The following is a 25354-nucleotide window of genomic DNA, read 5'->3' as shown; positions in this document are numbered from 1 at the left end:
CTCATTGCTCCTTTATTTTAGATAAACTAAACACATTCTGTATCACCGAAAACTAATTTGGCAAAACTTTGTTTTTGAACATTTTACGTCCTTACCACGTTCAAAAGCTTAAAACTCCACTTAACAACCAAAAACACTATATTAGGGGATTTTACCCAAGCCAAAACCTTATATTTATAGTGCGGTTTAACAATAGAAATGTGTTTTGTTTGATTTTCTTGTAAGTAAAACGTCAGCAAATGTTTTTTTAAAGAATTTTCCAGTTGTATTGTTTTGAAAAGTTGTTTATCTTTACTTCAGAAATAGTTTCACACTTTATAGCCTGTAATGTGCGACCATACTTGGTTAGGTTGTTGTGTTTTCATCTTTTTCCGCTTTAATGGAATCCCCAAGTTAAATTTGTTTTTCCAGGTAAAAACATTGGGCTCAATGCTCAGCGGAAAATGGTCATAATGTTAAAATTTGAGGTGGGGCAGGTTATAATTAGATAGTACGGAAATTTTGAACGAGAACTCGTTCGTGCAAAGACATGATAGCGTGCACTAAAACTTTAATTCTTAGTTTTATTTAATTATAATTTAAACGTTCAAACAAACAGTTTTTCTTTGCTTATTTATAATAATTAGGCAAAGAGATGAAAAAGTTTGGCGCACACTTTGATGAATCTCATGCGTGCAGGTCTCACATTTTCCACTATGGGGCAAGACTAACACTTTCGACGCATATTACAATATGACAATTTTTTTAGTTGCGGTATTACTTGTGTGAAGTATTACACAACAAACACATCTGTAATAATGACTGCGTTTGCTGGCGGTTATTGTTACAATATGAGTGAGGACGATTGATGGTTGATAATTTGTTTTACTTCTACTTCCATGATATGAGTTTCATTTCTCAAACGTTGTGGCTAAGCTGTTAGTTGCTTAATTCTGTCTATGCATATTACGAAATGATAAAGTAGCAAATTTTATTTACTATCAGACACAAAGGCTTTCACTTTCAGGCAAAACTTACTAAGTGTTACATTGCGCAGTAGTAACCAGTGAAATCGATCACGTAAAACGGGCTGATTGCTAACAATGTTGAATCGTCCGTGGGTTGAATCGTCTTGAACCCTTTTAAAGTACCGACTGCCCACCTCTGTTTTTTACTTAGTTTGTTCCAGGGCTTTGAAAAAATGAAAGAGTCTAAAAAGGTACAAATTATCTTCTATATGAAACAAATTGACAAAATAATTAATAGCAAGAATATTTCCTGGAAGTGCTAAGCATGAGTCAGCATGACCTGCTCTAAGGCTCAATGTTGAAATAATATAACAATTGATCATCACGGTTTTATGATCATTAATCTCATTGAACTTAATTTTATGGTTGTTTGAGAAACAACCCATCATCAAATAAACACGTCATCCTTCACAATACCCAAATTCAACATGCACTGATATTTGTTCAAATGAAAATTATTTCAGCAATCAAAATCTTCCACATAATTAACAACTTGATTATGTATTGAAAAATTTGATTGCAATTGTATTTCACAATTTTCCTCATAATCAACAAGATGTATTGAAATTTAGTAAATGGCTGCCATTCAGTATTTTTGTAGACAGTAGGCCTACTATTTAAGAAAATAAGATTCTGTTTCCAATCAAGATGTTTTCAGTTTAGCGTTTTTATTTAGTGTCCCACATTATTTTTCGTAGTTTCCATAATGCGCTTTTTTAGATTAAATTTTATATATAGGCTTATATATTGTTATTAGAGCACTTCATTTTTGAATAATTTTTGTGTATTTTAGGTTTTAAGAACCACTGAAAATCAAGAACTTAATATCTGCTTATAACGAAGTTGTCCATCTAAAGGAGAAACCATGAAGTTGGAATTGGATCTTCATTGTCTGCTGATAATATATGGTTTGTACATTTGTTTGAATGTTTGTTGAAATTATTGCGTTGTTCAGGAGGTTTCTATTTTATGAAAATCTGCTAGTTTGCAACATCGCTAAAGAGCATCTTACATATAATCGTTCAACATTGCTAAAGAGCCTGTTATATACTGTAATCATGGTAAAATTTAAGGACAGTTTGGTTTTGATACACGGGAGTATTGGAGTTAAACCTTTAAAGTGAGGGCAAGTCCACAAATAAGTTGGCTTTAATTTAAAAAATAGTTATCAGAAATATGAAAATAAAAAGAAATACTGTAAATATAAAAATAGTTTTATAACGTCACAATTAAAAAAGCAATAGGTATGATTTGGGTGTTTTGATCAAGTAAGTATAGAATGTTTTCTGTTGCCGACAAATAAACAGTAATAGGTGTAATTATAGCGTACTTAAGTGTATAACAGGAATATTTTGCATTGAATAAGCCTCATGCTGCTTACTGTTGTTGTATTTGTACTGGTTAATGTAAAAGCTGGTAACGGTACTAGTAACTTTAGTAAAAACAAAATGCTTTACAAATTTATGTACTGTCGTCTGTGATATTTTTACAATGAAAATACACATTACTTGCTACTAATCACCTATCTATGGAAATATATTCTATCCCAAACGAGTTAGCTAGCATATCATACCTAATACAATCTGCAGTCTTCAAGCATATTGTTTTAACATTGTAATTTCATAATCACCTCTTCCCCACCATAATAGGAAACCAAATTTTCAACACAATCTTGGAAATAATTGTTTAACCACTACACATTATTAAAATTCCTTTCACCAGTATATTTACTAAAAACTGTTCTTTGATTTAAAACCAACTTGTTTTTGGACTTGCCCCTCCCTTTAAACCCATCCTTGCCCAGAGCCTTTCAGGGCAGACAATCACTTTTATCTTTTGAACTGAGCTATTCTTGACTGTTTGAGACGGGGGTTAATCGCTCCCCTCCACTAAGTTCTACCCTGCTTCGTAAAGTAAATTGCCTAAGTAAACCAGCAGCTAAAAAGAAGTTTTAAATGAAGTACGGTTAAAGCCATGTTAAGAAATGAAAGAGCGAGAAATCCTAATTTTGCGAAATAATTTTAACCAGGTGTTTTGAGAGCAGCAGCAACCACAACAATCAGCACTGCTCCTCCAAACAATCCATTGGTAACTGGTTTCAACAATCTCCTTGTAACTGCTCAGTTTCCAACACCAGCATCAAATACTGATGCATGCCTTTGGTATTATGGAGGAGAGCTGGACAGAGGAGGTGGTGCTCTGTTTTACTTAAGAGTACTTGGTGGATGTGACACTCCATCACCAGGCACATATGACAGCATCACTTGCACTGAACAAATAATTGATGGAACAAGTCACATAATAACAACACTGACAATTACTCAACCACTTGTTGCTGGGAATGTAAATATCGAAGCGAGATGCTCGTTTGCAACCACACCTGATCCTATCAATATAACAGTGCAAGGTAAGTTTTAAAATTTATCTAAATGACTGAAATTTAAATACTTAGACTGCATTGGAATCTAGCATAGCAAGAGGTCAAACTGTAGCCATAATGGACACATCATGCATGATTGCATAATTTGTTTTCTTACCTATTTTTGAAAGTATGTCATTATATCTGAAAACATTAGAATGGAAAAAAACGTCTCATCTATCCTCAGTCTCCCCTACTCATCTCAATAGTCCATTAGATTTATGTAAAACTGTTGGATTTGTGATAAAATCATGAAATTTCATGCGAAGTTAATTAACCAAAGTTAACCAAACCTAAATTTTTTAATGGAATTTGGGTTTCCTTGCATAAATTTTAAAATATAAAGACATGACTTTATTGTAGAATGAATGAAGTCTTCATTAAAGAATGTTTTAAGAAATTATTAAGCACGATCACGTTTTAGCTCCTTGCTTTCACAGTATAAAGCATTTCTGCTTTAAAACATTTACAGTCTTTGTCATATTGCAACCACATCTCAATAGCTTTCACTTCGATGTTCCTAGCCCCAGTTATTTGGAGATGGCACCAACGATTGTCTGCAAGTAATCAGTCTGGTAAGCCACCCTTTATACTGCAATCTTCACATGTTGCAGTGATGCTGACGATGTTGGAGGAATGATATCTATGGACCTTCCTTAATAGGGAAATGATGCTTCCTTGCCTCATCAATATTGGTACCGATACTGATTCTATCATAGAGCAACACCCTGTACTTTCAATCATTGTCATCACTTGTCATACGGTTTCATCTTTTGAAGCATGGTTAAGAATGTAAAAAGCATCTGTCTTTCATGTTTCCCAAGCTATCTTTTTCCTTGTGCTCGCTAAGACTGATATCTGATCACACCAGTTATAGCATGAAATACAGACAAAGCAGTTGCTTTTTGGCATCCAAACACATGAGAAATGCCATGTGCAGCTAAGAACCTAGTTTTCCTCCCTGTGCGAAAGTATGTCCTAAGTTATTTTATTGTACATGGAAAGGGTTAAGACCATTTCAACAGCGTCAACTGTTCAAATCATCACTTTAATTAAACCTTGTTTTGCTACATCTGATGCGTGAGGTAGTAATCTGGTGTCTGTTTTGTCATGTTTGACTCATGTGAAACTAATGTCCTTTCTCCAGCCACTGTGTAAAACAGCAACATCTTTTGTTAAGAGAATTTGTGGTGACAGGTTTATATGTTACTTTAACTGCTTCTTTAGCTAGATATGCAGTGAATTCAAACTTGATGTCAATTTTTCTCAGAAATACCTTCAAAATGGATGGAAGTCAAGTATTTGAAACACGTCTCCTAACACCTTTTTCTCACTGACTGTGAATTGTTGCTTTAAGGAGCTGGAAAATGCTAAGTACTGCTTGTACATCTGTGGAATTACTGGATTGTATTTTGATGTTTGGACCTCCAAGTATCATTTGTACTAATGTGATCTGGGATGCAAGAACAAAATTCTGTTGAGGGTTCATGTTGTGATGCACTCAACTACAAATCAGCCTCGTCGTCTTTCTCCAACTTGAAGTGGTTGCTTCTTCATCATCCACTGTTTCTTTTTTTTCTAAATGTTGTAACTTGATAGACTTAAATTTAAAAATTATAAAAAAATGTACTAGAAAGATGAAAATGTACTAGAAAAATACTTAATGTCTACGGTAAAAACTTTGTTACAGTGAATGAAATCGATTATATCTAGGTTATTCAGTGAAATAAAACATCACCAATGGGCCTTAAATTAGTTTAAAACCCTAAAACTTACATTACCACTGTAAAAACTTGATGATTTACAAAGCTACTGTTATGAAAAGCAAATTATTGTTTGTGTTTTATGTTATGTTATTTTATAGTCTATTTACTTCAAAAGTGAAATAGCCTAGCTACAGCATAGTCAAATTTAAACATAATACAGCGTAGGCTACCACTTATGGAATGCCAATAAGCAATAGTCACCACTTGCATTAGCCTACATGTTCACAAAGCACAGTTTTAACCAATTACCTCGTTTTAGGCAATTTAGTTAGCTCTGTAGCGGAGTGGTTATACAGAGCCTGGCTCTTGAAAATGCAACCAGGTTTTAATTCTCATTGGCACTATCATCCATTGTTGTAATGTCATACTAATGCCCTTAAGCAAGGTATGAACAAATATGACGATGCTTGTTCCTCTTCAGTGATCCTGATGAACAGTTCCAAGTTCAGGCAACATACTGTATAACATGAAAAATGTGTGACAATTGGAACTTGCACAAAAGCTAGCTTGGTAACTGGGTCTCAAGCCGGCTAAATCATCACTGGGTTTAAGTCGTGCACAGGTTTTCTTTACAATTGTGAATAAACATTGTGATACCATAAAGTTTTTTCTGGGCTCGGCTGCAACTTCCAAGTTTTCCGAGTGGAAAACATATGTCATGCAACAATTTCAATGTCACAATGCCCAGAACATACGTGGCATGACATCAGAAAGGTTTACTAGCTTGGCCACAAGCAAAAAAATATTCAATTGTGAAGAAGATTTTGTGATGATATTAGTTAATAAGATATTGGATTATAGATTATTATTATTGGGTATTGTTATTATTGGATTGGTTGGTTGGATTGATTTGGTTATTGGATTATTGGGTATTAGATATTGTAAAGAATTAGTTAAAATTATTCCAGATTGTTCATCATCTCTTCCTTATGATGTTATGATTACGTCATCATCTCAAACATACCAAGCCAGTGGAATGTTCAGTTGCCCGACAGGAGATTTGTTTTACTCAAATGGAACTGCACTGCCATCTAGTGACACAACATGCTTAGCGAACGCCGAGTGGAGTGGTCAGGATAATTTACAATGTTGGATGGGTGAGTATTTGCTTGAATGTTTCATGATCAGAATGAATTGCAATGTTGGTAAAATAACTATCTTTGTGCATCTAATTGCAGTGAAATGCTGTTTTTGTTAATTTTATAATTAATACTGTTGTCATCTGCTTGAAAAAAGCATTTTACCAGCCTTAGGGACCTTAAAAGAAACTGGAAAATTATTTTATGTAACAGAAAAAAACAAAACAATGAGACAATATTTCTTACAAATAAGTAGACCCAAAAGAGAGTTTTGGACATCTTCCATTTAATAAAATCGAAAACTGTATTATAGAAATTGTGATTAAAGTATGTAAAATAAGGTTATTCCTAAATTTTATCTTGTTATACATGTGCATGTTGTTTTGTTGCGTTTCAATTATATTTACCCATGCCAATAATACAGGAAATATAATATTTTGCAGATTTTATGATGACTTTGAATTGCTTTTCAGTGTTGATAACCATATGATGTATTATTCACTACTGTATCATTGGACTTAGTACTAGAGCCAAACTTCGTAGGTTGGGTAAAAAACACTCACCCAATCTAATTTTTGTATTTAACGCAAAAACACTGAATATTATTTATATCTAATTACCAACAAAAAATCTATTGTTCTCAATCCATATCAAGTGTTCTAGATATTGGCAATGCTAGGTTTTTAAAATTAGGGTTGTAAACCAAAACATTTTTTCAAAAATTTAACCCATGCTTTCTTCTGTATGCTTTGTTTCAGTTTAGTTACAGAAACTTTGAGCATAGGTTTCAAACTTGCTCAATATCTGACCAACATTCACTTCCTACAGGCAAATTAAGCAATACAACTGATAAAAACCTTTTCTCGATCAGGTGAAACAAGCTGTTTGACACTATTTTTCGAGCAATTGTGTTGCATATAACAGTACAGACTAAGGAGGCATATGGGCTCGAAAAAATAACCAATCACTTAGTTATCTCCTTAAGCAGTGAAGTTACCATAAATGCTTTTATTTGAACACCACCGCATTGGGTTTTCTAAAGTTTTACATGTCAACTACCCATATCCGAGGCTCTTTTATACAGGAATATGATTTCATTGACAAATCTCAAGCCCACATTGCATTGAACAAATTCTGAATGTGGATTTTTATGGCTAGCAACATACATTTCACTCATTTTGATTTGAATTTTCATCTAAATTCTGCAAAGGACTCAAAATTTTAGAATGCTTCAATTCATAGGCATCATTGCCTGTAGTGCAGGTAGCGTGTGCACTATAGGAAAAAACTCTGGAAAAACTGAATCTCTCTCTGGTACAGCATCATAATCTTTATCCTTGGACTGTCTGCAATTTTTTCAGAATCGCATTGTCTGGATAATTTTGGCAATGACGCTTATGCACCAATTGCTAGGTAATTTCCAAGCTAAAAAACAGCTCCAAACAAGCTGCCATCTGATTGGTTTAAATAGGTTTTAAAAGTCTACGTAAGGCAAAATCTTGCAAACACCTCTTTAATCAGTGGATGCTAGTATTTAACAATTTTTTATGAAAATTATTTTTACCAGTGAAAGAATTTGCTCCTATTTATTAGTCTGGTAGATCGTAAGCTTTTTATTGCGTATCAACTACTGTACTTAGAAGCGATAGGGAGGTGTACACCCCCTGAGAATTCTTAGAAAAATATTTCACAGTAAAATTTTCCAAAGCATTTGTTTTGCAACTTGAGATTAGCAAAATATGAATTGAAAAGATTCTACATGTTATAATAGGTTATAACAGAAAACCAAAGAGTCACAACAATGACTGTTGTTGTTGCATAGTAAAGTTAACAGGTTTCAATCGTAACAAGAAAAAAGGGGAGTATCCTGACTTGACATCGGTGAGGTGATCAGTGTTGTACTCTGAAAGAATTCCTGGTCATGTCTTGGCATCACTGCCAAGATTGTGACTGTGATGTGATTAATCTGCAAAGAGAAAGGTTAGAAGCATCACTAGATTATAAAGGATCATGGAAGAAAGTTACCGAGGAAGGTGGGACCAACACATGATGAGAAGTTACTGCCGGAGCCTGAAACATGGTTGTCCTGATGTCCACTGCAGAAGAAAGTCATACAAGCTGTCATTCATAAAGAACTAATTATATCATGTTTTTCATTGCTACTTTTCATTAACATTCCATGGATCTTTGTGGTGTATGTAGCGCCTCTGTATAACAGGTGTGGGCAAGCTTTCTTTTGCTGGGCCACTTTGACTCAACAGCAAAGACTTTTAGACCACAATATGAGTGTTTTGTGGGCTGAATGTGACCTACATGTGGCGATATCGCAACATAAGTTTCATGGCTTGGACATAATAATGCAGGAATGAAACAAAACCATATCAAAAAGCCCTTTGAGTTCTGTACATCATGATACATATTTAAAAATCCATATCGACAATTTATACCATTTTTCACCATTTCTAATCCAAAAACATTAAAATACCTCAAAAACAAGAGCAAATTGAGAAAAAACTACCTTGTTTTCGGATGCAGTGCCCCAAGCATGTCCTTAAAGCGAAGAAACATTTCCGGCACAAAAAAACTATGTTGACCGGTGTAATGAGAACAGTATCATGATGTCATTCACAGTGACACCATATCTGCAGACTTTTATTTATCCTTGTGTTTCTTGCCACAATATAACATAAAAGTAATTGGCATATGTGCTGTGATAAGGTTAACATCATTCCTTCTACTTTCGAAATAATCAATGAGAAAAGAGATAAAAAGATAAAATTTAGAAATCAACTAGATTAAATCACGGTAAAGTGGACTTTAGTAAAGTTGAGAGGCTTCAGTCAAATTGGTTGGATTAAGTTGACCTAGGTTAAAATGGCACACCAACCTGATATTATAGCCTAGTATGCGCTTGATTTTTTATTATTCTACATAACCTACTTTACGGATGCTTTTTCAAAATGTTTTTTCTTCTAAATACCATTTCTTCATTTCAAACAGCACCATCAGTGACACTTGCAAGCAGTTCAATTGATGGCGATAAACTGACTGTGGTTGAAGAAAATGATTTGAGTCTGACTTGTAATTACGATGATGTCATTCCTGTTGGAGATACTTCTCAATTTTATGTTGGAGAAAATCGTAACACTATGAATCAGGTAAAATGGTCAAAGTTTGTGTTGATTAAATGCATTTATATTTATTCAAAAAAAATGATTGGTTTTTACTTTCAAAGGGAGAGCCATTCACATTGTCTTCATCGCAAAGAAGTGACAACAACAAGATAGTCTCATGTCAGGCTGTCACTCCTTATACTGATCTCTATCCTGCAAGTGGAAGATCGTTGGAATATGCACTGGATGTTTTATGTGAGTATGGCAACAAAAGTTAAATTGTTTTGTTTTATCATGCCTTGTAGGTGTTGTGCAGTGTTCTTGTAGTTTTGTATAGGTCACATTTAATGGCCAGTCATGGGTAATTTTTGTTTTCAAATCTGAAGCTTGATAGGTTAATAATACATGTTAATAATATATGTATGAAGTTATCACTTCTAAACCCATACATGGAATTATTGACAAACATAGGGGCAAAGTTTTATAGGGAGTTTATACTTAGAGCAAAAATGAGAGTCAATAATATGGAAAACATTTTATTACACAAACATTTCGATTAAATCTACAACCATAATTATCAATGTACTGAAGAGCCATGTTTGCTGTGTGGTATTTTGACTCGATAATGTGGTATATAGGACAAACAAATATAAAACAATACATAAGACAAACCTGCAGAAACTTCCCCGCTATGACAAACCCAACAAATTCTCTAACGACAAATTTGAAATTGCCAAGAAAGTTTCAATCATCCAAATCATTTAGTTGGTTTCGCTAAACTGAACATCTTATCAATGTCTGGTCAAGATCGGAAACTGAAGAAAAAAGAAAGTTCTCACATTCATAATGTTCAACCATCGCTAAATAAAGACGTTCTGTCGCTTCCTTTGTTTCTTTTTAACACCTGACACTGTCTTTATCTACTTCTTGCCAGTTATCACATTCGTTTTTTACCTCTTTTTACCCTGTCACATTATAAACTTCACTGTATACCTGGCTCTTCATTACATTGATTCTGGTTGTAGATTTAAACAAAACGTTTGTATAATAAATTTTTTTAGATAGTTTTGACTCTCATTTTTGCTTTATATATTGGCAACCAATTTCATGCCACTTGCAGCTTTTGACAAATGCCTAAATTTGCAAAAATTTATTGATTTTTTCTGTCATTTTTTGACGGGCAAACTAAAAACATCTTATTTTTTTACAGCCATATCTTAGCAAACCTGCATTTATCAAAGCTTGCAGTTATATTTAAACATCACAGGGTTTAATTGTCTTTGATGAATAGGTGATTAAGTCTGATAATAATTTAATTAAACTTGTGTATAATGATATATATTATGGTAATTTCAACTAGAAAGTGTAAAATATTATTTGGAAAAAGTTAAAAAATAACTATGAAAAAGAACTGCATATAAAAACAGCTATGGCCATTGATACTAGGTAATGTTATTCCGCATTAAATTTTAACATATAGACATCTCAACATAAGATGAAGGCTGTAAGTAAACTAACATCCCAGATGCTCATTATTGCTAAGTCAGACTATGTTTTTTTGCAACATAATTCACTAAGTGTGATTAGAAGAGCATTGCCAACTTCAATGTTTTGCCGATAATGCGATGCAAAATGTAAAGCTGTCCTAGAAACATAACCTAGATCAAAAAACAATACGAGATGCATAAAAATTACAGAAATGTGAATAAAAGAGCAAAGGAATGTTGGAATTCGAAAAAGCTTTCTGGATTTTCTCATTAAAGCAAATTGATCTCTTAGCGAATTCAGAAGCTTTTGAGTCTAAGAATTTTTACTTCATTTTGAAACTAATTGATAGTTTCCCAAAACATACAGTTTACAAGTTGGTTATCACAAATAAGGGCGATTACAAAAGAGGTTAATTAACTATTTACAAAGTGTTTTCCCTGCCTTGCCTTTGTGTGCTGTGATATTTCAGTAGAACGGTATTTAAAATTTCGCGTTGGCAACAGCAAGTCACTTGTCAAAAAAAATGTAGTTTGTTCCAATGAATAACCCACATTAGGCATATTTTTCAAAAAACTGTATGTTTTACCTCGTTTAATACGATAGATACAACTATCACTTGAATAATGTGCTGTCGCTTAGTAGTTAACACACTTTTTCTAGTGGTTTTACCATTGCTTGAAATATTTTCTCAGGAACACATTGCCAATTTTTTTTGGAAATTTAGCTTGGTTTTGTGCTTACTGCAAAGCTAAAAGTCATGCAATCCCTAGTTTGCATGGAAAGATGTATGTGAAACAGGTAGTGTACTATTCACGACCAGGTAGGTTAGATAAGGACTGGGTGTAATTGTCATATATGTAAATGTGATTCATAATTGCAACTATCAATTGTGCACTTACAATTACTACACCAAAATTTTGCAATCAACACAATAAGTGCAGAAATATGTATACTAACAAAACAAAATAACTAACATGTTTTGGACTATTCTTCAATTCTTCATCGGAGTGAAAATATACAGATTTTAATTGGAATTGTTTTATGTGCAACGGCTCAAGTTACATTGTTGCGCATCATGCTCATTTTTGAAGACTTGCTATTAGGTTAAGCAATTTATCGTCAGGTTATAATACAACAAAATTTGGCATGCAGTAGAATTGGATGATATCAATCTTACAGTAATTGTTAAACAAAGTTATTGATTGTCGAGTGTGGTATATTTTATAATAAACAAGTTATTTTCCTCTCCCACAATCATGGTGAAAACTAAAATGTATGAACGGTATCATAGCAGCCGAAAGCAGTTTAAACTTTCCTTTCACTGTCATGGACTTTGGACCAAATTCTGCTGAATGGTTGTGTTGAAGAGACTTTACGGAAATTACGGAAATTTAGTTTAAATTTAGAAATACGGAAATTTAGTTTCTGAACCATAAACCTATCATCAGTTTTCATAAACTTGTTTTCAAAAGTTATGGTTCTAAGTTTCTTCAGCTTCAATTTCACCAAGGTGTTAAATCTTCATAAGATGTAGCAACTGGGGTCAACTTAAAACTGGCAAGTGTGTATTACAATTCTAAATCTAGAGCATGAAGGTGAGGTTGATGTCAACAAGTTTCCATAGAAATGGTCAAATGACTTCCTAGCAGTGACACTTAGTTCCTGCAGCATTGCTTTGGTGGGAATAAGTCCGATGTGTTTTGGACACACTTTGTAATATGGTTTATATATTTTTTACTGTTTTAATGCTTGCTATGTAACATTAGGTATCACTGTGAAACTAGAATTGGGTTTTAACGGGTAATTTCTTCCTGCTTTGTCATTTCTGCATAGGTAGCACATTGAAGATTTGCTTTTAGGCAGTTTTTTTGATTTGGTTACACGTAGGACCAAATGAAACGAGAATTGGAGAATAAGTAACTAAAAGATTTGAGAAAATGCAAACTTGAAGTATAAGCTACATGAGGTTCTCTCTGTATAATGTTTAATCAGGATTTGCGACTGCACTTGGTAATCTCCAATGCAATGATAGCTTGGTGAGAGTAGCATCCAGTTGGTTCTTTTTATACTCAGTCAGGAAAAAGGGTGTTCAAAACAAAATTTGTTATTGAAGCCAAACATCATCCCTGTGTTATTGCAATGGCTTGGTACTTGTACTCTGGATTAGCTCACTTGTCTTTGAAATTTTGGAATTTTGCCATTTCATCTTTTTTTAACTAGATGTACCTGACACAGTTATCATCAAAACAGTGCTTACTGACTTCACAATACCTGCAGAGAATGGATATCTTTTAAGATCAGATGAAAATCTCACCATGCAGTGCATGTATAGTGAAGCAAATCCATCTCCAACTTGTAATTTTACACTTTATATGGTTGGGTCAAATACAGTCAGCTCAGTCAGTGGTTGCAGTATAAGTTATGATCTTGACCAATCAAGTCTGGTCTCTTGCACTGCTGGAAATATAGCTGTTTCCAGGTCAAGTAATAATCAAACTATCACTGTGGTTCCAGCACAACGTGAGTGCATTTTCTTGCTTTGGTTACATTGTAGTATATTTCACCAGGATTAGGCATACAGTAGGTTTCAAAAGTTAAATACTGCTGTAAGAATTGCACTTCATTATGCAGCAGTAGCATTAACCTGAAGATTTGATCCAGGTATTCTTCACTTCAATGTGGATGGTGCTAATGTGACTGACAACAATGTGACATCATATCCTGGCGAAAATGTTACTTTTTCATGTAACATTGACTTCAGTGATGAGCTAAAAACCTTATTTTACTTTTTTCATGAAAGTAATAATATCGGCAGTGAACAGTCCTTTGACTTGACATTGCAACCTTCTGATACTGGGAATTATTCGTGCACAAGCATGGATAGCTTTGGAAATTACAGCGCATCAATATATCTTGTTGTTCTATGTGAGTGAGAAATTCCTGTGACATGCAGTAGGTTGCCATTTATTTTGCTTGACTTCATAATTCTTTCTTTGTGAGTAAAACATCTGCATGGCATTGCATTGGAGGTTTAATTGCCAACATCAATGAAATGAGCACATTATTACAATAATTCTGTATAGTAAACATAGCTGCTTACATATAGGCTATATGTGTCTCAATGTGTGCTGTTTTGTGTTTATTTGTTTGTATGTTTATTTGTGTTTTGCAATTAAAGTTGAACCATGTTTATTTATGCTTTACCACCCACTGTTAAAGTAATTATTCAATGTTCAGATTATTAATATTACTTTGTGTAAAAAAATTAATTAAACAAGTTATTATTTTTATTTCATACAAAATATTCTATGATAATTAATAACACTGAAATCATTTAATATGTATGTTTTATTTACTGACTTCTAGGCCCTTAGCAACTAAGCTGACGTTTTTTGTTACGGTTTTGTTTCTTTAATCATCCAATTTATTTTTAATGAGACTATACAATTTTTTCCGTAAGTTCTGCACAATGTGGGTTGCCATGTTCAATTTTACACTAATTCTGTAAACTTGTATAGCGCATCCAGATTCACTAAAAATGTTGTAATTCATTTCTTAAGGTTTATTCTGCATGCAGCATTTTATATATTATTGTTCGCTAATGCAATGACTCCCTTTTTAGTTCAAGGCAATCAGTATAAAGAATGTTCTCTGTTTTGGTTTTCTTTTTTTTAAATCTCTTTTTTCATTTAGCTCTTTGGCTTGAGTTGCATGTTTAATTTGGTACTTCTTATAGGTATGAAGTGTGCTTCATCACTTTATTTTCCATAATTTAGCAGCATTGCTTGTACAGAAATAGAAGCCCAGCAACCATACACACAAAGTCGCATGTATGCGTTTATTAGCCTAAAAACTATTAATAACTTTTTGACTTTGGCACACCCAGAACTTAATGCTGTTGTTTGATGTTATATTTTTTTGCACTTCCAGTGGAATTCAACTCGAAATGTGCAGTTGTCAAAGGTTTTATGCAGAACGTTTACGCATGATAACTTTTACCAGTTCTTTGTGGTTCACTCTGAAAATATGATGCTCTACTATTTTTATGGTGGAACATGTTGTGATAATTGTTCACCATTAATATTTTTGTTGAAAAATAAGTTCTAAATACCAAGAAACATTATGCTTTAACTGTTTATGATATATTTATGATGCTTATTGATATTGGTCCCACCATTTGCCTGTGATAGTTTTAAAATTATTTCAGTGTTACTTGGTTTGAATTTTTGCTTTTTGTTAATTTAATTTTAATAGATCTTTTGTGTCATTTCTATTACAATCTTACGTATTGTTAACAGATATTTCAGAGTCGATTGCTAACAAGATAGAAACATCCAAGGATGTGATTAAAGCATCAGAAAGCAACTACCTGCTAAGATCAGATCAACAACTCACAATGAATTGCACTCCAAGTGATGCAAACCCACCAGCAACTTGTAGCTGGCAACTGTGTTCAGATTCAAGATGCCAAACACTCACCTCAGATGGTGGTTGTCTTATCAGTGTTGGTCTCAATACATCAAGCACTGTGACTTGTACTGCTAGTAACAGAGCTGGCAATATATCAAGTGCAGAGCAAACTGTTGATGTGGTTCCTGTTGAGAGTAAGTTGACTTTTGAAATATGAAGTTGGTGTAACTTATATAACAAAGCATGTAATAGATATGAAGCAAATGGAGATTTCTATTTTCTTGCAAAAATGTTGCTGTTAGAGCATCAAATCACTACAACATCTGCTGTAATTTCAGGACAAGTTCATTTCAATCTCAGTGGCAGCAATATTACAAATGACGGCAGCATCAACTCAACAACTTATCTTGGAGAAAGCATCATGATCTCTTGCAGTGTTCCATACGAAAATGAACTGAGCACCACCTACACCTTGAAGTTACCAAATAACTCAGCTGTAGCACAGTCTTCAATACAATTTCCATCAGTAAGTCGTTTTGACACTGGAGGTTATGACTGCCACACAAATGATCAATTCGGGACCTTCAGTGCAGCCATTTACTTGAATGTTATATGTAAGTTATATATGTTTTATGAAGTGTTAAAATGTTTGTGAAATGTCTTTTCTGTCGATAATAATGATAATAATCATAATGTATCGTTAATTGATGCACTTTCAATTATTATTTCATGCAACTGCAATTACTGCAAATGTTTTTATGCATTTAAAAGCAAAACAAGTTGAATTTGATCTTTTTATAATTGTGTATTGTTATGAGATTTTTATTTATTATTGATATTGCAACTCTTTATGCTTTCAATAAAAAATGTAGATTTACTTGCTACTTGCTTGCTTCGTAAAAAGCCTTAGTTACTTCTGTTTAAACAATCAAAGTGTTCATATTTGCATGGTTGTAATAATCTGCGTGTAAAGGTAGCAATAAAGAATTCTTAAGAATGCATGTTTTAGCCATTTATGCAGAAATTTCAAACTTTGTACAATAAATCAATCTGCACTTTAATGTGTTGCTGGTGAAAAATTCAATAGATTTTGAAAACGATTTAAGAATAATCTTAGAACATTTAACTTGGCTTATACTTTTCATTTTTAATAATCTTATATAACGAAAGTTATGTTTCTAGACGCTGCAACACAGGATGAGATTCCAACTTGTAATTGGAATTTGAATGAAACTGAAATTTGCTCGGTTTTGTTTTTCTCAAATCCAAATTCCCAGTTTGTATCATTAAGCAAAGATGGTAAGTTACGCTATTTGTTATTTTTTTAATATTTTAGCAAGTGTTAATTTCAAATAGATTTTTTTGCAGTGTTATACTTAATCTTGTGCTTTTTGGTATGTCATGCATTAAATAACATTAGATTCAAAATTAGGATTTAAATTTTAATTTGTAGTTGCTTATCATTTAAATTTTGTAATCACATGATCATCCAGTTGCTTCAGTTATTTGCAGTCCAATACAAACATTTATGACTTACGATTTCTAAAATAAGATAAATATTTATTGACCGATTTATCAGACTCCAGCATTGCTACTGGAGGATACGATAATTGTTCGTTTAATTGCCGGCAACCCACAATATTAGCATTGTCTGTTTTACATCTACCTTTGCTACTTGTATCTCTGTGTCCTGTGTTGCACAGCATTAAGTTTATAAACATTTACATTTATATTTGAATGGTGAACTTCAAAAGTTTTAAGTTTTTCAGTTCACGGTTTAGAACTTTAACTTGTATATTCTCAGGAAGAATTTACGTATTTTCCGATTTAAAAATGTATAAGAGCGAACAAGAACGCGATGGCCATATGGCATTAATAAATTATCATATGCGATGATATGGCATTGATCCAATTTCCAACACATCCACTTCGAGCCCATTTCAAACGCATTTTTTACTTCAGTCTTCACTCCACCCAGGGTGTTATAAAATAGGAACGGTGTAAAGCCAACACAAAATATGACCAGGACAATAGAAACTTTAATTTTACGTCCCCAACTTTTGTAGAGGATTTAGGAATTGTCTTCACTTAAACATGTGCACTTTTCTATGCATTAAAGGGCAATTGCTTCATTGTTTAATGCTATTTCTTTGTTTGCTGAAGCGGAAGTAGCCAATTAGTGAAATCTATTTTCCTGCCATATACCTCTACTTATTGATCTATAAAATTTACTGATTATTACCACTGTAATCAGCAGTTGTCATAAGTAATAATATTTAAACCTATACAACAGTTATCTTTGCGAGGCAGTTGGTACTGAGGTTTTCATAACCTTAAAAATGATGTATTAATGACATATATTAATGCATTTGTAAGTAATTCAGCCCATGGTTGGTGCGTTGTTGACATTTGTTTCATGTATTGATAGAATTATTTACAGCAATTTTTTTACTAGAACAAACAGTGGCAAGTGATGATTCAATGACTATAACACCAACTGGAGATCAAGGCGAACAAACTTTCACATTCAACCGCAAAAGTGTAAGTAATTGAATTATTTTGCACTAAGTTGTCTAAATTATATTCAAGTCCAGTACAATTTTTGAACACCAGTATTGGTATAAAATATCCACACACATCTGGTCATCATTACGAAACGTTAACAAAATCCATTACGTCACATATCCTTTTCTTGCCTTCTCCTTCCTAACATAACCACACCATAAAGATAAGCTAACCACATGCAGTCTCACCTTATCAGAATGTGTTTGTAAGGTTATAAGTTTTAGGCCAATAACTTGTTTCAGTAAGTTCCATGCTGGCAAGTTTATATATTATCTACTAATTTTTAAATATTTTTCATAATAAGAAGCAATAGCATTCATATTGCTTACGTCTGTAAGTTTGAAGGTCGTTTGTGTTGGCCCATCGAAACCCAAGCGATTCATTATAAAATACTGTATTTGCCGATAATAATGAAATCAATCGTTTTTACTAAAAGTGATACTCACTTCGCAATTTTTGTCAATTTTGCGGATTTTATGCTCATTTTTGTGAGCAGGGATTCCGTACTGAAATTTGTAAATTACAGGCTTAGTTGTCGCTGCTGTTTATAACCCTTGTTGTTGACACATGTATTTAGGTATAACCTTTTACACAAGTATAACCTATTAGCTGTAAACAGTGCATACATGCAAGAAACTAATAATTGGAAAGTTTTCAAGAAGCTCGGATATTATACTCGACTTGACGATGTATGTTAAACACCATAAAATAGCAGTTACTTTTTTTGGTCATGCTGCCACCATTTGACGGCTGTTTTGATTTTTTGTCCAGCTAGATATATTTGAGGCCAAATTAGCTGACTTTTACAGTGGAGACACAATTTACCCCAAACAATAATTCCAGGTCATCAGTTGCTCACAGTTATCACAAGATTATGTTATCATGAAAACAAAATATCATCTAGACATACACCAAACATTAACTCCATGTCATGGTTCATGTGATTGATATTGACACAATTTAAACAATAACATTTCTCCAGGTAGAAAATTCAGATGTTGGAAGATACAATCTCACTGTGAAATCTTCAAGTAGCAGTTTATTCTCCAATAGTGTTTTATACTTTGACATTGTCATTGTCATTGACATTGGTCTCTCCACTGGTGCAATTGCTGGGATTATTGCTGGTGTTGTGGTGGTCATTCTATGTGGAACTGGTTATGGTGTTTACAAATGGAGAAGTGGACCTCAGAAGAAAGGTTGGTTTATTTTCTTGCATTTGTTTCATTATTTTTGTTCAAACTGACTTAATGAGAGCTTAGGTTTTATATTTATATTCTAATATCACTTTTTTTCTCCATCTGTAGTTTGTATCTTAAATATACGATGATATACGAAATAAAGATCTTAGTTTTAGGTGTTTGACACCTCAATATTGGAAGCTTAGGTTTTTATATTTATAATCCAGTATTGATTTTATTTTATCTTCATCTGTAGTTTGTGGCTATCTTAAATTTACGATGTTGTTTGGAAAATATTTTTAAAAAAATTTTTGCAGAAGTTTACAAATTCTTATCTCTGTATTCTGGCTATGTACACAGATGGAAGTCAGTCTAATGAAATGTATCCTACTGGCAGTGGCAACCGCACATTGACAGGTGCCATTATGCTTTAGTCCACAATTGATGCTTCAAATAACTTTAAATATGTTTTTATAAAATGATGTCAAATATGTTCATTATTTTTCGAAGCCATTTAATCACAATTTTCTTATTTGTTCGTGTTTTTATTTGTATTTAAGTCTAGTTAACGTTAGTAGTTATATTTTTATTTGCTTTTATTTCCGCATATGCTCATGTTGCGTATAAACATTGTTTATTTTTCCAGATCAACCCGGTTACATTGAAGTTACTGCAAATGATTCAACCCAAGTAACCAGAATTTTTGTATATATTATAATGGAAATGCATGTTGTAACAATTCATTATATAGTAAAAGGCTTGCGTTTGTTCTGAAATTAAATTAAAGTTATAAATGATCACAGATAAGCTCAGATCACCAAAGGAATTATGAAGTAGTTGGTCCAGCTGAAGGTATGACTTTATAATATATGCTTTGACTGATTGTTCCCTAGAATTATTAAGTAGCGAAAAAGTTTTCGATTGATTTTAATTTTCAACTAAACTATTATCATCTATTCAAGCCAGGAGAGTAAATAGTAAGGTTGCATAGATTTATGGTTACTTTTGCATCCATGCTCATATTTGCGTCATTTATTCCAAAGCTGGAGAAAGTATTTCATTTTGAATTGAATAGTAACATGATATAGGTTAATAAGTTTCATAATCTTCATGACTGTGTTTATAAAAAATATAAATCATGTTTTTATGTTTGTAAATCTGCAGATGAAAATGGATATCTGGCCATTAATGGAAGCACAACTGGTCACTTGGTAATTTCTGTTTTATTTTAAATGTAACGCAGCAGCATTGATTGCAGCTGCTTGAATCTTACTTTTTTGATTTTGCAGAGAAACAGAGCTTCAAATTCTCAGCTGGAAACTGGTAAATTAACTTATTTACGTTTTTTATGTGTTATACAAATAACAGCTTAATAGCACAGTTTGATGTTTATTGTGGACGTAACAAATACTGTAACATAGAAATAACATCAAACTAAAGTAAAATTTGCCCAACTGAACACTTTATTATGCAGACAATGCAGGTTACGTTGTCTTGAATGGGGAGGAATCAAATGCTGAGTCGAACAATCAAGGAAATGCATCAAGTAGTTCCAAAAGATATGAGAACATTGAAGGTGCTTATGATGACGTCTTCACTGCTCCACGTGCTCATCCTGAGGTGAAAAAAATTAAACTGAATTTGTTGAACTAATTCATAAAAATCAAAGCTAAAGTAAAAATATGATTTCTAAATTATATTTCTATTAAACTTTGCTTCACAATCATGAACAACAGAACGGCTCAAGAAGATATGAAAATGTTGAAGGGCCTTATGATGAAATCAGCAACTCATAGAAATTGATTTACAAGAACTTGCATACTTTTATTATTTCTATGTCTTGTTTGTTGTGTCATAGATAGCTTATATAATATAAACCACGTTGAGATTTTTTATTGTTAAAATCGGTTGTTTTCGTTGCATAAATTCTTCGAAATATTTTTCGATATATGCTGCATTGATTGTTTTGTCTTTTACCCCATTATCTATCATTGTTTCTTTTTTAAATTGCAACAGTGCAGTTGCGGGCTATGAAGTTCATCTGTTTCTAATTTATCCCAACTGTTTTCAATCAGCGACTACTTTTGTGTTCCCTATAGTTTGTACTCGCGTTATGCGGAATACTTCATGCATTTCACCTCATGCATTTTTACGCAAATAATTTTATCAAAATATGGAAATTTTATTTTGCTGAAACAAATCGTAGAAGTTTTTTAACAGCGATTCTTTCTATTTTTGGCATCTTTCCGAAACCACCCATAAACGCCAGATAGTAAACCGCTGTCTTACTTGGCCTGATGCCATCAGTGTAGTGTGATGCAATAAGGAAAGAATTTAGAAATACGTTTGTAAACTTAACATTCCAACGTACATGTAATGATTGCCGTAACCAGCCAAAGTGAAAATCCTTCACTGTTCATCATCTCAACATTTTGCATGCAGCTGTAGTTGCTCAATGTTGTATGACTGCGTATATAGTTTATAATAAGGATAAAGCACTTACATTGTTTTTGGACGTGTTTTTACTGGTGTTGTGAAATCTTGCACCACAATTGAGGCAGCTAATTCATTTTATCGTTTCCGTGTTTGCAGTGGTCGCGTTCATCGCTATAGCGCATTGTACCGAACAACTTTTTGCCATTTTTTCGTATATTAATTAATTAGTAATTAATAGTTTGAGTTTATATTGTGATGTAACAGTGTTTATCATTATGCTTTTGTTCATGCTCTCTACAATTAATATGGAAATAATGAATGATACAGTTATCATTAACATAATTTCATTTTAATATTCAAGTATTACGTGTTTTATAACTATTACGTGCAATCATTGTATAAAGAGATTAATTTTTATAAATTAATGCTATAAATCACTTTTTAATTGAACTTAGTTTGATTGCCTTTATGTCAGTAGGTTCATTCATTCAGTAAGTTTTTTCATTATTGATTGTTTATATTGCTGCGAAATTATCTTGCAAGAATTTAAGTTGTGACCCAATAAGGTTTTGCAAATATAAGGTTAGTCCCAGACCTAAGTGGCCACCTCGTTTAAATAACATATACCGAAGAGTTCGTCCCCTTTGTCAAGTTCTTTGAATAGTTTAAGTCCTATGTAATCAAGCATTTAAGAGTTTTTTTCGAAATGTTATCTTTTCATTTGGTCTTGCTCGCTGGTTGAAAGTTGAATGATCAGTAAATATACGGTTTCTCACAATCTTCGAAGTATGAGTCGACCACATCCTTTCGCTGTAACCAACCAGCTGCATGAAGGGTCACATAACCATGTACTGACTATTACTATAATATTCATTGAAAAAAATATCCTTTGACGAACTTTTCAACCCACAATTTTCTTGCAAAAAACGCAGATATATTTTAAAACTTGGTGTTGTTATACCATAAGAACTTGGAAATCAGGGCTAAAGCTCAAGGAATCATTGTCGAGTTTAAGTTGTGCCAAAGGGTTTAATTTTTTGCTCTTGGCGCCACATCATATGGTGTTCAAATTTAATTTTCAAAATTGAGAATTTTTAACTCCTCTACTCCGAATTCCCAACTCCCGAAGGTAGTAGCAAACTGTTCCAAAATTTGCGATTAGATAAAGAAAGGATAACACAACTTTTTAGAACAGTTTGCAAAGAAATATTTACAACTCATTTGACTTAAGACATTTAACATTTTTATGAAAAAACATCATTGTTCAGAATTAAAAAACTCAACAAATTTTTTTGATTAAATTTTTAAATTTCAACAAAAAATTAAATATAAAAATTAAACATTAAATTATAATTAAAAGTTTTAAAAATTTTTTAATTGTAAACACAAACAAATTAATATTACTTAAAAATTTGTCAAACATTTCATTTAAAATCAATCTCCGGATCCGGACAACACTAAGTGCAATCGTTTACAGGAGCATTTCTTCTTTTTATAATAAATCAACATTGTTTAGAAGAAAATGCTTAATGAGTGCTTGTACGGACCCGACCTTTTTACAAGAATATACGGAGTCTTAAGAAAAAGTGAAATACCTGGATAGGACATAAAATCTTTGCTCTATTATATGGCGAAATTACTAAAGAGAAGCAATTGATTGAAAAACAGATCTATCCCCTACACTTCTAGCAAAACCTATTAGCAAGATACTTATGACATCGCTTTGATAAAACTTTTTGAAGACGCTTTTCCCTACGACGCTTTTCGAACGTCAGCTCTGACTCATGTCGCGTCTATTCCTTTTCTGAGTATGAGCATCTATCTGATGACGTAGGACTACTGGCGAAACTGCAACTGTTAGATGACGTATATGTGAGTTACTAATGTACGTGTAGGTATAACCACGTAGGTGAAAAACGACAGCATTATACACGTAAGTAGTCACATGCAAATATCGAGTAACTTATGTCAAAACTTAAATGCTAAGAAGCTAACTGACTTAACTGGTCAAGTTACCAATTCGTTGAAAAAGAAAGATAAGAAAGATGTTAAAAACTTGGTAAAAATACTTGATTTAAATCTGTTGGCAGCATCTGTAGTAGCTTTTAGAAAAATTAAAGATTTTTCCGCAATTGTTTGCTACTGATAATAAGTGTATACCTGCTATGACGCAGGTGATGTAGTTAGGTCGCTATTCTAGATTATTAGAGTTTTAAACTAAATTTCTTGACGGTAAAGGACAGCAAACAACAACCTTCTTGGTCGGGTACCAAACCCAGACTAAAACCTTATAAAACGTGAAATACTAAAATTATTTAAAACATACTGAACGTTGCACAGGGTGACACATCTATATATCGGCAACGCGGTGTTACATTCCCTTTAATGTTACGTGGACAATAATGTTACCAATACAATAGGTGATAATAACTAGGTAACCAGGTGAATATACTTTATGGACAAGTGGGTTATAGACAATAAAGTAACACACAGTTTAAAGTAGCTCTAACGTTGCCATAGAAACCTGCAAAAGTGGGCAGTCGGTACTTTGAAAGTATCGTAATTAACGGTACAGTACTTTGCACAAAATGTACCGACGGTTCCGATATTGGGTACTATTTAAAAAAAGTAGTGCTGTACTTTGTCGGTACTCGGTACCGGTACTCTTTGGGTAAAAGATGCTGCTGCAAATGCAATATTTGCCGCTATTATGCCTCCGGTAAAGGTTACTCAAGGTCAAAACATATGCGACGTTAATCGCTTGTATTTTTACTTGATATTTCTAGATTAAAAAAGATCAACAGATGCTAAAGTTAATATTAAGGATTAATTACCATTTATGTTTGAAAACATACTTATTAAAATTTTGAAATTATCACGTCAAAAGTACTGGGTACCGGGACCGACTGAAAGTTCGTGAAAAAAGTAATTCGGTACAGAGACCCGGTACTTTTTTAAAGTACCGCGGTACAGTAATTCGGTACTATAGTACCGCTATAGTACTGCCCACCTATGCATATCTGACAAAGTAAGTTCGTTAGTTTAGTAAAGTCGTTAGTTCGCAACAATTGTACAATTGTATTTACAACATTAGCTGCTCATGCGAATGCTGAAGCTTTGTTTGCCCAAGAAGGTTTACCTTTAGGTCGTACCTGTTTGATCAGCAAACATAATCCATCGCCTCAGCATTTAAACCAAAAGTAGTTTGCAACAAGTTGCTGGATTCTAAATAAGCAGTAAATGTTGAGAATACATAGCAGTTCAAATTAAGATTGTGTTTCATTTTTAAAAAAAGATATGAAAGACAAATAGGTTTATGACGTTGCAGTTACTTTGATTGCTATCCTTTGTAAATAGGCAGTTTTGCAGGATTTTAGTAACAAATGTGACTACATCATATTTGTTCTTGTTACTATATTTAGTCTGTGTTTAAGCCCTAGCTTGAATTTTTGGCATCTCTTGAGTTATCGTTTCCGCATTTGTCTTGTGTGGTTTATCAATTGGTTTGTTTGTTTGTTTTTACTCAAAAAGGGTTTGATTTTTCAATATGAAATGATTGTTTTGTGTTTATATAGTTGTCCTGGAGCTTTGCGTTATTATAATTGGTTTATTTTACCGCGTGTAGCTGTTGTGTTTGCTTTTAGTTTTACAGTATTGGAGTTTAACACGGTTAAAATTTGTTCTTGTCGCTTTTGTTGCGCGCACCAGTAGTACCGCCGGCTTTCCCCGCTAATTACACATTTTTTCCTAATATGTTCAAAGTACAAGGGTCAGTTCGGTTTTGAGCGTTAAGTCGCGAGGAGGTTTTTGAAGTAGTAGTAGTTCGTTTTATTGGCGTAAGTGTTCATCCTTTTTGTGAATTGTTTTTAAATACATCAAACAACACTCAA

General features: G+C 33.1%; 1 protein-coding gene across 1 annotated transcript in view; it reads left to right on the top strand.

Moving 5' to 3' along the window:
- The first annotated feature begins 13063 nt into the window (after window positions 1-13063).
- LOC143444999 (uncharacterized) overlaps window positions 13064-25354 on the top strand; it is a 46373-nt gene continuing 34082 nt past the window's right edge. Inside the window, exons 1-12 of the mRNA XM_076943790.1 lie at window positions 13064-13392; window positions 13534-13797; window positions 14333-14432; window positions 14649-14702; window positions 15127-15476; window positions 15621-15896; window positions 16465-16581; window positions 17738-17823; window positions 18830-19046; window positions 19389-19445; window positions 19675-19718; window positions 19832-19880. Coding sequence (XP_076799905.1) covers window positions 13188-13392; window positions 13534-13797; window positions 14333-14432; window positions 14649-14702; window positions 15127-15476; window positions 15621-15896; window positions 16465-16581; window positions 17738-17823; window positions 18830-19046; window positions 19389-19445; window positions 19675-19718; window positions 19832-19880 — 1819 coding nt within the window. The 5' untranslated portion in view covers window positions 13064-13187. The remainder of the gene's footprint in view (window positions 13393-13533; window positions 13798-14332; window positions 14433-14648; window positions 14703-15126; window positions 15477-15620; window positions 15897-16464; window positions 16582-17737; window positions 17824-18829; window positions 19047-19388; window positions 19446-19674; window positions 19719-19831; window positions 19881-25354) is intronic.

This window comes from Clavelina lepadiformis, chromosome 2 (genome assembly GCF_947623445.1).
Source record: "Clavelina lepadiformis chromosome 2, kaClaLepa1.1, whole genome shotgun sequence".
NCBI lineage: Eukaryota > Metazoa > Chordata > Ascidiacea > Aplousobranchia > Clavelinidae > Clavelina > Clavelina lepadiformis.
The sequence above is the reverse complement of the archived record's forward strand: the minus strand, read 5'-3'. Positions and strand labels throughout refer to the sequence as shown.